Below are 14043 nucleotides of genomic sequence, written 5' to 3' on the forward strand. Positions count from 1 at the left end.
CCCAAGTAGTACTCCTTTTATTTTGAAAATAGTTGCATTCTTCACACTTAGTAGGTATCGGTAATGCTTCAGTATTAACTTCAATGAGAAATAGCAACATCTGGCTGTGCTCAGTTTCATTGTACTTTTAGTAGCTATTGTTTCCAAATATCATAGTGAATTTAACAGCCCACCATCTACTTTGTACATTACAACATTACATTTTCATTTGGTCTAAGGCACTGTATGGCTTGCTTAAGAGACTGTTCAAGTTTTAACTGGGGCCACAATATCAAAAGTACTTGTCATGTCTGTCACCCTACTCCTCAGTAGGCAGTGTGTAGCAGTAAGGGGTGATAATCTCATTATTTATTTTGGAAAACCTTTTTACAGTTGAAGAAATGTATTACACACACACCTGCCCAACAGGGTGTGCTTTCTGGAGAAAGAAGTATAATTTGAAGGAGAAGTAGAAAAGTTAGTCTATACTTGGCAGTGAGTAAAAAGTCCTTATTAACACTGTACACAAACTAGTGTGGGATAAGGAAGTGATGGTAGTCAGTTTAATTCTTCTGAGGTAGAAGACTAACGCTTGTCTACTTGACTGGATTTCTTATAGTTTTACCTCTCAGTTTATGATGGAGATTAGTGTGTGTGGTTTTAAGAGATTTAGTCACAAATGTATTGGCTCTGTTGTAAGGCATAGAGCTTCTTGAATGGAGGGTTTGGAGTCCTGAATGATAAATCACAGCAGCATAGTTGAAGCATTCCATAATCCCTCTTGTTGCAAGTTAAAATTGGTCTTCAACAACAACAAAAAAAAACATGTTTCCCTCCATAAGGTCCGCTTATTTTTCTAGTGAGGGGAAATATGCTTCCTGTCATGTTGATGTTGAGGCACAAACATGTAGGTAATCTGGTACAAGCTACAAAGGTCTTAATCCTGCCTTTCCCTCTGACCACTTAAAGGCACAAAATGAGTAGTCCGTGTAGTCATACAGTATTTTCTTTTAGTGGGTTTATTTATTCTTATCTAGACTGATGTATGATTGGTTTCATTTTGGTATATAGGTTTTGAATATGAGTTATTGTAGTTCAGGTAAACCTATACCTTCCTTTCTATAAAAGGAAGGTGAATAAAACAAAAGCAGTTATGGAAATAACTCCTATTGCATTGCAGTTTGATAGGAATGATGACACACCTGAGCATGTCACCCATACACTGTGGCTAATCAAGCTTGTATTAAAACCTGGAATAGGTAAAACTGATATGCAACAGGAGTCTTATTTCCATCCCTGAAAAGAAATGCTTCTCTCTGAAAGTACGGACAACACATCCCAAATATCGTTTAGGATTAGCCTAGTTTTCAATGTTGAATTGCACCTCGGCCACCACATGTTCATTTAATCAACCAGGGTGAAAACTGATCGTATATCCTTCTTGAAAATAATCTGGCATGTGATGGGTCGGGTGAATCTGCTGCGCGTAGTGGAGTGTGGAGTGTAACGTCAGATTGTACAAGCCTGTCCATGCACTCTGGGCGGTAGATTTGGCATGAGTCCAAGAGCTTGTTTACTTTGTGTTGATTGTTCAAAACCACACACAGGTATAGGAGTTACTGTTGCAAAATTGCACATACTAACGTGATCTCATGAACTCCTCACATGCAGGTCACTCGTTGGAAAGAGCAGTTTTTATCTGTGCACAGATACTTTTAAATATAAATGTCGCTGTTGAGCCAGTGAATTCTACTGTAGTATTAAGTGTGTGTTGTTGTGGGAGGGTGCCAGTTTTGGTTTCAGTGTTAACTGCTGCTGTATTGCTACCGAGACAAAGGAGGAATAGGGCTGCTAGGACTAATTCTGTTGCACATACCTGTCCTCATTTAAAAAAAAAAAAAAAAAAATTAGTTTCTCTTAGTGTTTCACTGAAGAAAAGTAGTAATGCTAAGTTTGTTTTATAGTTCTGTATACATAAAGGTAGAAACAGTAAAACACACACTCCCCATGTATCCACTGGAAAAATTGAATATAACCTGTCAGCTTTTTATTATCCCCTACTGTGGATGACTTCCCCAACTGTGGATGAAAGGCCGTCACAAGTGTCTCACTCTTCCCACTTTCCACTTATTTAGTTGTCATGGAAATTGATATTCACAACAATTTCCAGCTTTGTCTAGCAAGAGAAACAGGGACGCATTTTGTTTTGTTTGCATGCCATTTTGTAGCGATGAGGTGCACCCGTGGAAATCAGAATAGAAAATAATTCAGTGATATGATGGCGGTTCTGGAAAGATTTAATAAACCAGTCAGTGTCCCTCAAGACACTGTCGCGATGACAAGTCACTGTTTTACAAAACATTACTGTATCCATTGTGAAAGTATTGCTATCGGTGTCACGAAGGTGTTCTTTTAAGCGAAGTTCCTGTTCCTTTAGCCGGAGCATTTACAATGGGGGGAAGAATCTGTTTCACCACAAAGGTGTTCTCTTAGTGTGTTCCTATACCCAGAGCCTACTGTTGTCATCATCAACTTTGACTTCATATGAAATTTTCAATTTACAGCCTGGCATGGATTATATTTACTGGAGTTTTTTTTATATTTAACAAACTTTAACCAGCTCCTGCATTGTGCACCACTTTGTGTGTTTATCAGTTGGTGTATTTGTGTATCGTGTTTGCTATTGATTTAGTTTTTTGGTGGAATACATTAGAAATAAAATGCATAAATAAATCATCTCCCTACAAGGGGGATTCAAAACTGGCTACATTCTTGACAAAGCCACTATTGTGGCTGTAGCCCTGCAACACTTAGTCATATCCATGAAAATTGAGCTGCACCAGCACCGATTCAAACCAGTGCAGTGCAAGACTTTCAACTGCTGTAACCCTGTTTTTCTACCAAAGGCAAGCTATTGGAGAGAGAAAAATGATTGTTTTCATTGACACCACAGACTTGTAAATGTTACATTTTGAAGTGTAACTGTGAACCCTCATTTCAAATTTTCTTTTCAGATAAAGCTATATATAACTAAGCTTCTAATTTGCATTTGTTTTCAGCTCCACTTACCCCTCAGCACCCCTTTACCTGGAAGTGAATTGACCAAGGAACCTTTCCGCTGGGATCAGCGCCTGTTTGCTCTCGTCTTAAGGATCCCAGGCAACATGGCTGTTGAGCCAGAGCAAATGATAGGCGTTCCTCAGGACGACTCTGCCATTACTCCAATGTGTGAGGTCACGGGAGGTAAGAAACGTACTTAACTGTTTTACCTAAACCAGAGTCTGTTCATGTTGACTTAACATACTTTGCAAAGCAGTAAAAAGTTGTTTGTTAGCCAACTTGGAACGGCTCCCCCAGTCCTTGAGATAGAAAAACAGAAGACTGTTTATTGTACTGGAGGCCCAGTTTGCAGAAGGCTGTTATGAGAAACCAAAATTCAGTACAGATTCTGCCAAGCATGCAGTGAATTCAGTATACTGGTACACCATATCAAATTATATTACCTGAACGGGTTAAATGGCCTAATAATTGAGTTTTAATGGCAGGCAGACTGATTTGAAGTTAATAGCTTTTGACAAACCATTCCACTCAAGATTGTCTGTCTTTTTTATTTAAGGTAATAACTGGATCATCTTGACTCTCTCTTCAAGGGTTAATTACATTGAAATGTTTCCATATAACAGATTATTATAATTTAAAATCGAGAGAGAGAGAGACAGATTATTATAATTTAAAATCCGAGAGAGAGAGAGAGAGAGAGAGAGAGAGAGAGAGAGAGAGAGAGAGAGAGAGAGAGAGAGAGAGAGAGAGAGAGAGAGAGAGAGAGAGAGAGAGAGAGAGAGAGAGAGAGAGAGAGAGAGAGAGAGAGAGAGAGAGAGAGAGAGAGAGAGAGAGAGAGGAGAGAGAGGCAGCAGAGGAGAAGAAAGAGCAGCAGCAGCTGGTAGGACGGAGGGAGAGAGCGAGAGAGAGAGTGAGAGCGAGAGAGAGAGAAAGAAAGAAAGAAAGAAAAGTGCAGCATGCAGCAGGGCTGGTAGGTGACTTCTACAGTTCAGAAAATAGAGTACAGTTTATGTGGAGGGGGTATAGAAGCATATTTGCTTTGTAAAGCCGTAATTTTCACAAATCAGCATTTAAATCCAAAATCACTTTTTTGGGGTGAGCGTGAAGATGTTGGAACGTTCTGGAGCTCAAACCCATAATTACATTGTCAGCTGTTTAAATTAATAATTGTACCTTTTGTGTAACACCGTTTCTGAAATGCAAGCTTAAAAGAAGATATCTGAATGAGGCAGATAAGGCAGGCATTCGAAAGATCAGTCATACATAACACTGCTAATGCATAAGGATTGAGTCTTGAGTCGCATAAAACCTGGGAGAACAAATTTGACAAGATACTGAGTTCTACGAGAAACAGTTCTTGCCTCCTCCTGAGCATAGCAATCTCCCTGACCTGTTTCTGTTCATTGTTTAAAAGCCTGCCTTGATTTTCACCCTGAAACAGGTTGTGTATTATTGGAAGCTACGTGTCCAGCATCATTTCAGTGTTCACTGTTGTTTTTGCTTATGAACATCTCAAAGTTATCTGCTTTTACAATTTGTGATCATTGTTTTCTTTTATTATCATCTTATCATTTTTTGTTATTGAAAATTATGTTGGTCCTTTTGGTTTATATTAATCTGGACATATGCAGTTATTTAAAAGACAATGGTTCTAATAATTTGGGGCTGCTTCCTGGTTGCAAATCACTTCCTGTGTTGTAGTTTAAAAACTATTCAGTGGTTTAGCGTCAATCAGACCATGTGACCTATAGAGCAGATACCAAAACCCAGCAGATATAGTGTTTATTTAAACTATGTCCTGATTTAGTAAAAAAAAAAGTTCAGAACTAAAAGATTCTCGGCACAATAAAAGGAGGGGGGCAGTAATAAAGCGAATTAGTTAAGAGAATGGATTTTAAAACCTTGATCTACAGTCCTTCGTGTGATACTTTACTTTGTTCATTGCATTGTAGATTGTAAAGTGTGTGAGATAACAATATTCATTCCTACCAGTGACTGACTGGTGTAGATAATCATCCAAATCCCAGGACTGTTGTATTTAGATGATATGAAAATGGTGTCCTTGTTCTTCTGCAGGTCGTTCGTACAGCGTCTGTTCACAGAGGATGCTCAATCAGTGTCTGGAGTCACTGGTGCAGAAAATCCAGAGTGGGGTGGTAATAAACTTTGAGAAAACAGGACCCGAGCCGCCACCTATAGAAGGTAATTGAAAACGGTCCTGTAGGTTTATGCTGACATCTCTAGAGCCGATTTTACTGACAGATGCAGCCCACACTCTCACTAAGAACCAGTTAAGACCCCATGGCAGAAAGTTAATAAAACAGTTTATATCCTGAAGCCATATAAAATTGAATGTATTCCTTTCGAGTTTTATCTTAACTGTTCTACAGAGTATTTATTGGGAGAAACCGGACCGAGGCAGTCTGTAAAGGAGATTTTAGCAAGTGTTTTCTCCTCAAGGTTAAAGTATCTGAGCCTGCACTGTGTATCATTAGCTATATTTTAATTGGTGACCCTGATGAAGGCATTTGCCTAATTCATTTATTTAGAAGAAATGGCAAGGTTTTTAGTTGACTTCCTTTTGAAGAAACTTGTATTTCATTGTACTTTTGTATTTGATTTATTTGTCTCAGATGGACCCCTCGACACACCCAAACCCGGACCCCAGGTTTGGCACAGCTGTCACAAACTCATCTATGTCCGACCCAACCCCAAAACAGGGGTTCCTATTGGCCACTGGCCAATCCCAGAAGCCTTCTGGCCTGATCAGAACTCGCCAACACTTGTAGGTGTCTATGTAAGAATCATATTTTCCAAAATGATGTGTGCGTTTTATTAATTTATGCATTCATTGTTTTCTGTTGCTTTAAAATCATCAGTTACGTCACAGCCATTTCTGATTATGGGCAGGTCTTCTCTTTCCAGTAACCTTTTCAACTCTTCAAGGAATGGACCAATATGTATAGGCACATTGTATTTGTGTACCTCTAGGTAAAAATACAATACAAACAGTTTGCTGTGGAAAGGAGATTTTAACTTTCAAAAAAAAAAAAAAAAAAAACACTTAGCAGTTCTACTGTAAAAGATTTTATCTTTTTATAATAGAACAAGTTTTCAAAAAGGTAACATCTTTCAACCTTATGTGGTTACAACCAACATGAGAAAACAGCTCATTGCTAAGGCAGTGTTTTCCCCTGTAGTTCCTCTTACAAAAAAACAGGCAAAGTGTTAAAGTAATTCTAGGGATTTCTATACTCTTAGCACTGTATGCAGCCCAGTAAAAAAAATTATGTTTGCTTTGCATAAGCTTATGTAGTGTTTTGATCTTTTAGCATTCACTTAAGAATATATCTTCACAGTATTAGCTGGTGTTGTATGTTGCCAAAGAGGGAAGTGAAAATATATTTGTATTTTAAAGAGCGTTGTCCTGATAGGTATTTGCGAAGTTGTTTTTTAAAAGGCAAAGTTTCGTGGTTCCAAAATATTTAATTTTGGGATGAAACAGCTGTCCCTTTCCCAGATGTATATTGGTTTTTTAAAGTACGAAGTATGCCCAAAGGTAATTGACAATCAGGTTTGATGCTAGAATGAAACCTACAGAGTTTCATTACCTGCTGGTGCAGTGGCTTAACATAGCAGTGCATAACTTGGTGCTAGCCCGTGTTAACACAGTGTAGAGAGTTCTCTGCTGTGTGCAGCAGTCCTGGTAGTGAGATTGTAGTTGGCTCTCTGGGGTGTTGATGCAAGAGAAGTAAACAGTAATGACATTGGAGCTTTGCCACCTATTCTGCACTTCCCATTGCTGCTAAAGAAGCCATTATTGGCAGATGCCTCACCCAGCTATACTTAATGTTTTTCAAAAAAGCATATATTTTTATTTTACATAGCATTTGCCAATTTTGCAGTTTGTTTTCCTTTTTGAAGTGTTCATTCACCAGTAATTCCCAACCCAGAAATAACTAGCTTGGATTAAGGCCCTATTGTGTGTGTTGTATTTTTTTTTAATTTTTAAGTAAAAAGTAATTTGGTAGTTAATGACATTAATGGGTTTCCGAGTGGTGCATGCGGTAAAGGCACTCCGCGTGGAGTGCAGGATGCACCTATAGCCTGGACGTCATCGGTTTGAGTCCAGGCTATTCCACTGCCGACCGTGGACGGGAGCTCCCAGGGGGCGCCGCACAATTAGCCGAGCGCCGCCCATGGTGGGGAGGGCTTAGGCTAGCCAGGGTGCCCTCAGCTCAACGCACACCGGTGACCCCATCCTAGACTGTCCGGTTGCCTGCGGGCTTGCCTATAAGCTGCCCAGGGCTGCGTTGTCCTCCAACACTGTAGCTCTGGGCTGGCTGCATAGCGGGCGTGCGGAGTGAATAAAAGCGGTCGGCTGACAGCATAGCGTGTGTTCGTCTTCACCGCTCCCGTGTCAGCGCAGGGGTGGTAGCGGTGGGCTGAGCCTAAATACAACTGGGGATTTCAAATTGTGAGAAAAACAGGGTAAAAATTAATTGCCGACTACAAAATTAAAAAAAAAAACATTTTTAAAACCCTAGGATATTCACTACTGTGACCGACTGTATTTCTGCATTTTATCAATGCTAGGGTCAGAAAATACATAAACCTACATATAGCTAACACCATTACAGGAATTTATAAACACCCAAGTATTCTGCCTGTGCTCAGTTTACAAAGATTTTGTTTGTTTTCCTTTCTTCAGCCGTCCCGTACTGCCCATCCTCAGGTCCGCTTCTCCTGTATCGACTCGGAGCCCATGGTAATCGACAAGCTTCCCTTCGATAAATACGAACTTGAACCCTCGCCTCTTACGCAGTACATTCTGGAGAGGAAATCGCCACATACTTGTTGGCAGGTAGATGAAGCACCACATTTCCTGTATTACACAAGCGAGTACGGAGTGTACTACCCTTATACACTGTTCTTTTTAATGTGAGAATACAGAAATAGGTATGACACATGCTTCAATTGGCCAAATTACACAAGGGGGAGGCTGCCATGCTACCTCAAAGATAACTCTCACGTCTGATGTGCAAAAGTAAATGAGATGTTCATTGATATGTGTGAATCCTTATCAACAGACTGCCTAATGTTTGCATTTGTGATCTCTAGACTTATGTCCATATTTACAAAACTACATCATATTTACAAAACTAATACAAAACAACCAAGTTAGACCTAGGGGCTCTTCAATTAACCTCCTGCATTTATGAGGCTTTTTAATATCAATTCTTTGTATTCTTTATTGGAAAAACAGGCAATTTGTGAATATGACCTTCTGTAGTCTAAACTCTTGCTGGCTATTTTACCACTGTGTTTGATAATATTTTCAAACACTAAATATGTGAACTATATTTTGCTGCTATTTGTACATTATTAAAATATTACTACACTTCCCTGGACTGGGGGACCATTTACACTGTGTTTCAAAATTGATTTGTGCTACAGGATTTGACAAATGTACATGTGTTTTTTAATTTATTTTGTTTGTTGAAAAAACACTCAATTGTAATGAAACTTAGAAAGGTACATTTTACATGGTGAGTTACTCCCATGCTTTTTCTTGAGCCCGATTGCTGTAATTTTGCATCTTGGGTGTTGGTGGGGGTATGTATATTACTGACACACCTTCCTATCACCCTTTTCCTAAAGGTTTTCGTCTGCAATAGTGCAAAGTACAGTGACCTTGGCCAGCCGTTTGGTTATTTGAAAGCCAGTACAGCTTTGAACTGTGTTAACATGTTTGTGATGCCTTACGACTTCCCTGTACTCCTTCCTCTTCTGGGTGAGTATAGAATGTGTCTTCTGTGGGCTTGTGTGTAGCTTTATGTTCATGCATGCAGGTAGAAGTTTTATAAAGCAGTTTTATTTTGTTTCTGTGAGTAAATCTCACCAAACCGTGCATGTTACACAGGTAACATAATGCCTTGCATGCCCACTGTCTGCAGCAGACTTACTACAAACCAGAATTAGAGTTTTACACACAGCCTGTGAGGCACGCCTACCAGTACAAAAAACATTACCCAGGTTGTTTTTAACTGAGAGGCAGTGACAGGAAGTGAAGATTCAGAGGATGGAAGTGTCTGCTGTCATGTTCTGTCTTATTGGAAGACATTTACAGTTACACACATGCAGATATAATGATGCTTTACTGTGTTATTTTTAGAGGATAATTCTTCATTTTGAGAAGATTTAATATTAAATACGTACTTTTTTGTATTGTTGACTGAAGGATTTTGCATATAAATGTATTTTTTTATGCCTGTCCTTCCTTCTGCTAGTTACAGTAACTTATATGAAATATACATGTTGCATTGTTCTTTATATCAGCTGCTTTGAATTGGATTTAATTTCTATGTTTGGGCGCTGATTTGTGCTACTAGATACAAGACATATTTCTACTGGGTTCTTTCCAGGTAAACCTACTAAATTATTTAATTAAAAAAAAAAAAAAAAAAAAAAAATTATATTTCATGTCATTGCTTGATGTCCTACTATATACTCACTTGTAATTTGGCTGTTTTGAAATTATTCTTGCTTTTTATTTCAGATGATTTGTTCAAAGTTCACAAGCTAAAGCCAACTTTAATGTGGAGGCAGTCATTCGAAGTATATTTAAAGACGATGCCACCATATTATATTGGGGTAAGACAGTACTGGGTATTCTTGTATTTAAAGGTTAAATATGTATAAAAGTTTGCATTGATTTTATGATGTGCACATTATTTACACATTATGAACTTATTTAAATATGAAAACGTTCTGTTTTTTGTTTGGAACTGTGAAAGGGTGGCTTTGCATGGGTGATGTCAGATCCAGGAACAGAAACCAAAACACACTTACTGGCAGTGAAAACTGAGCCGTGGTGCTCAATTTATTTATTAAATAATAATATAAACAAAAGATTTAAACAAAACACACAACTGAAAATAAAGGGCGCTTTGGCCAGACAAACAGACACACACAAGACAGACGTAGACGAACCAAACAAGTATTGTGTGAGTCCTCTCAATGGCCACCTCCCACCTCAGTCCCAAAGGCATAGTTCTGGCCCAGGAACAGGGGCAGCAACGGGCTAAAGGGGGCAACCACGGTGGGAGGTCCTCCTCTCACCCCAACAGCTGTAGCGGCCAGGCAGATTGTACACAGGCCGTCTCCTCCGGCCAAGGTAATCCTGGCGGCCGCCCGGCTGTCTGTGGGGTTGCTCTCCTGACCACCTCCCCCTTCTCTATAGCCAGCAGCTCTGCCTTGTGGGACTCTGGCCACCACATTCCCTGCAGTGAAATTGCTACTGGGGGAGGTGGTCTCCTGACCCATCCGCCCATAGCCAGCAGCTCCCCATTGTTGGGCTCCGGCCACAGTATTTCCTGTGGAAAAGCAGGGCTGACACTAACCCCAGGCAAAGCAGTTTCGGCGACCCCAGGCAACGGCAGCAGCGGACCTCCGGGAGGCGAACTCGGCAGGGGAGCCCCTGGCCATAGAGGAGGGAGCAGGAGCTCCACTTCTCCCTCGTACCCTGTAACCAGTAGCTCCCTGGTCAATGCGGAGCGAGGCAGGCATCCTTGGACGGAGGAGGCGGAACCAGCAGAAATTCACCCTCTGCTGGTGGAGGTTGGAGCTGCAAGCAGTCCTCCCATGGTGGTGGCAGAAGCAGAGGCAGCTCCTGCTGCTCTGCTCCTGGCGGTGGAGGTGGTGGAGGCAGAGACAGCTCCTGCTGCTCTGCTTCTGGCAGTGGAGGTGGCAGAGGTAGAGGCAGTGTGTAGTCTCCCGGCGACCAGAGGTTTGAGCGGTGTGTAGTCTCCCCCTGTTGCAGGGGACTGGTGCGGCTCTCCCTCGCTTGCGGGGGTCTGGTGCGGCTCTCCCTCTGGCAGGGTTTCTCCCAATGACGCTGGATACTTGGGAGCCGACGGCAGGAGGGGATCCTGGAGAGGCAATGGCAGATACTCTTCCCACGGCGGTGGAGGTGAAACCAGCAGGCATTCTCCCTCTGCTGGTGGAGTTGGGAACAGCAGGTATTCTTCCTCTGCTGGTGGAGACTTGGGCTGTGGATGCTCTGCTTTCACCTTTTGGGCTGTGGATGAACCGACTCCTCCCTCTTTGGGCTGTGGATGCACAGGCTCCTCCCACTCGGGCTGTGGATGCACAGGCTCCTCCCACTCGGGCTGTGGATGCACAGGCTCCTCCCACTCGGGCTGTGGATGCTCAGGCTCCTCCCACTCGGGCTGTGGATGCTCAGGCTCCTCCCACTCAGGCGTAGGACGCTATGGGCAGTCCTCGTCCTCATGCCCATAGGCAATGCACAGGGTGCACCACCTTAGCTCCTTCTGCTTCCTCCTCACCTTTTCCCTTCTCTGCCTCCTTCTCCTCACCTTCTTCTCCTGGGCCTCTAGGCGCTCTGGCTCCAGCCACTGGCGTGGAGACTGCCCCTCCTCTGTATCCGGGAGAGGGCAGTAGGCCACTCCATGCCCGTAATGTTTGCACAGGAGGCACCATCCCCCCTGGCTCTCCCAAGCCTCCACAAACACATCCAGGTCCTCGTCAGGAATTTCCCTGGATGCAGTCATCTCAAACCAGAGCACCTGCTCTAGCTGCTGGGAAGGTTGCTGCTTTCACCGGCCTCTTTTTCCCAATAAACATAAAGGGGCAGGACACTCTTCCACAGGGACTCATTCATATAAACCTCTAATCATTTAATACGGTCTGTGTTCAAAGAAAAGGTTTGCCCTTTGTTTTGTTGCCAGTAGTTGTAGTCTGACTGCTTCACATACAAATTCAAGCCATTCAAAATTAAGGCTTAAAGCAAACTTTATTTATTTATTAGAACAAACTCACAACTTTGTTGGTGTTTGATAAAGGAACTTTATGCCTCATATGATGTGAAATGTACAGTAAGCTTATTTTAAGGAAGTTTTTGTTAAGTTTTTTCATCAGTGAAGTCAAGTTTAGGGTTTGTGAACCCTTTTGAAGTGTTGAGAGGGTTTACTAGATTATTTTAATTTACAAAACACTGTTTAACCCGTGAACATGTGTAAAAGCAATCCTTAAACATTCCTGAAGTCTAAGTTTTGTGAATATAGCCTAGTATACAAGAACAGCTTGTTAAATATATGTCTATGTATTTCTATAAAGAAAGAATTGCACTATTTCAGATGTACATAATAATAAAGTACTGAATTTTTGCCTTTTCACAGCCTCTGAAGAAAGCTCTCCGGATGATGGGAGCGCCTAATCTAATTGCAGAAAGCATGGAGTATGGTTTAAGTTACAGTGTTGTTTCATATCTCAAAAAGCTAAGCCAGCAGGTAACTTGTGTTCTGTCCCTCTTTTTGTATTTTTTTAATCACTGAATATTTAAGTTGTTTTAAACCAACATTATTTTATATTTAAGAAATAATAATAAATTAGGTGTGTTGGTCTGTTTTAACTTCCTAATTGTAACCAATTAGAAAAGCCCCCATGAGAAGCCTTGTTGTTTTGATGTACTACATCATTAACGTGCATGAGAATACTGCTCACATGTACAACTTGTGTGTTCATGGGAAAGACCGTGCACTGACCACAAGGGGCTAGATTCGCCAAAGCCATTTACTCCAAGTCATCATTAGCAAAAATGTTGTTCAAAAAGGGATGGGGAAAAAAGACACTCATTTACAGTTCTAAAATGAATAAGAAAAAACTTGACACCCATAAGCCACTACATTTAAATATCTGAGTTTCAAGTTTAATGTCTTATTGGTTGTGTGTTTGTTATTTTGTTTTTTTTTTACTGTCTGGGGGGAAAAAGTCATGTTAATGACTATTAGGAGTTAATAGCATTTGAGAATCTAGCTCGCACTGAATTGACATTTTGAAAATGTTAACACATTTAGGAAAAATTCAAAACATTGAACTCTAAACAGTTAACATCCCTACCACATATGTGTTCATTTAATTTAACTACCTCAACCCCCCTCCAACTCACACCGGTGGCTGTAGTCCAGTTTGTGTCATTAGGACAGCTCTGTATCGTCCTCTATGAACATATATCTAATCTTGTATAATTTATCTAATCTTATAAAGGTAAAATAATTATTTTTATACAAGATTAGATAAATTATACAAGGTGTGTGTGTGTGTGTGTGTGTGTGTGTGTGTGTGTGTGTGTATATATATATATATATATATATATATATATATATATATATATATATATATATATATATAATATATATATATATATATATATATAGTACCAGTCAAAAGTTTGAGTATACCTGCTTGAAACCAGGTTTTTCATGATTATTTATACTTTTAACTGTATAAACGTGTCTGTAGACACTTAATATTCCATTATATGATACATTTACTTATATAAACTGATAATCATAAGTGAATTGCATTCAAAAATGTAATTTTTAAATGAAAATGTAAATCTTGTCAATTTTTCAATGAAATGGTCACCCTAAGCAAGGGGATTTCAGTCTGAAGCCCAAGTCAGTTTAAAGTCTGAAATGTGTATAACACGGAACACTGGCCTAAGTATAAGTGTCTTTATTAGATGTTCTCTGAGTTAACTAGCATGTTACCTAATTAACCTTTTGTCACCAATTATTGTTAACATGTGAGGGTCCAAAATTACTATAAATATAGGTAGCATAGGCACAAGTTTATCATTCCTGAATGTAAGGGAGCAGAAAATGGCAAAATACGCTCAGTTAAGCAAAGAAAAAAGACAGTCTAATTATTTTAAGAAATTAAGTTCAATCTTTAAGATAAATTGTAAGAACTTTGCAAGTTTCTGTAACTGCTGTGGCCAAGACCATCAAATGATTTAAAGAAACTGACACTCGTGAGGACCAAACAAGGTCAGGCAGGCCAAGGGTGACCTCAGAATCAGAGAACAAGTTAATTTGAGTCGCATGTCTGCGAAACCGGCGATTTTAACTGTCCCTGAAATACAAGCTCAGCTAAATGCTACTAGAAGTACAGATGTTTCAACATCAACTGTTCAGAGGA

At 40.3% G+C, this 14043-nt stretch overlaps 1 protein-coding gene across 3 annotated transcripts in view; it reads left to right on the forward strand.

Annotated features, from left to right (window-relative positions):
- The window catches only part of LOC121320562 (integrator complex subunit 6-like), a 36157-nt gene that overhangs the window by 11810 nt on the left and 10304 nt on the right, over window positions 1–14043 (forward strand). For 2 of the 3 annotated variants that reach the window (XM_041258988.1, XM_041258990.1), the window contains 7 exons: window positions 3039–3222; window positions 5116–5241; window positions 5673–5836; window positions 7751–7903; window positions 8701–8833; window positions 9599–9693; window positions 12240–12350. In XM_041258988.1, the coding sequence (XP_041114922.1) occupies window positions 3039–3222; window positions 5116–5241; window positions 5673–5836; window positions 7751–7903; window positions 8701–8833; window positions 9599–9693; window positions 12240–12350 (966 nt within the window). The remainder of the gene's footprint in view (window positions 1–3038; window positions 3223–5115; window positions 5242–5672; window positions 5837–7750; window positions 7904–8700; window positions 8834–9598; window positions 9694–12239; window positions 12351–14043) is intronic. The other variant, XM_041258989.1, reaches the window with a different exon arrangement.

This window comes from Polyodon spathula, chromosome 9 (assembly GCF_017654505.1).
Source record: "Polyodon spathula isolate WHYD16114869_AA chromosome 9, ASM1765450v1, whole genome shotgun sequence".
Taxonomy (NCBI): domain Eukaryota; kingdom Metazoa; phylum Chordata; class Actinopteri; order Acipenseriformes; family Polyodontidae; genus Polyodon; species Polyodon spathula.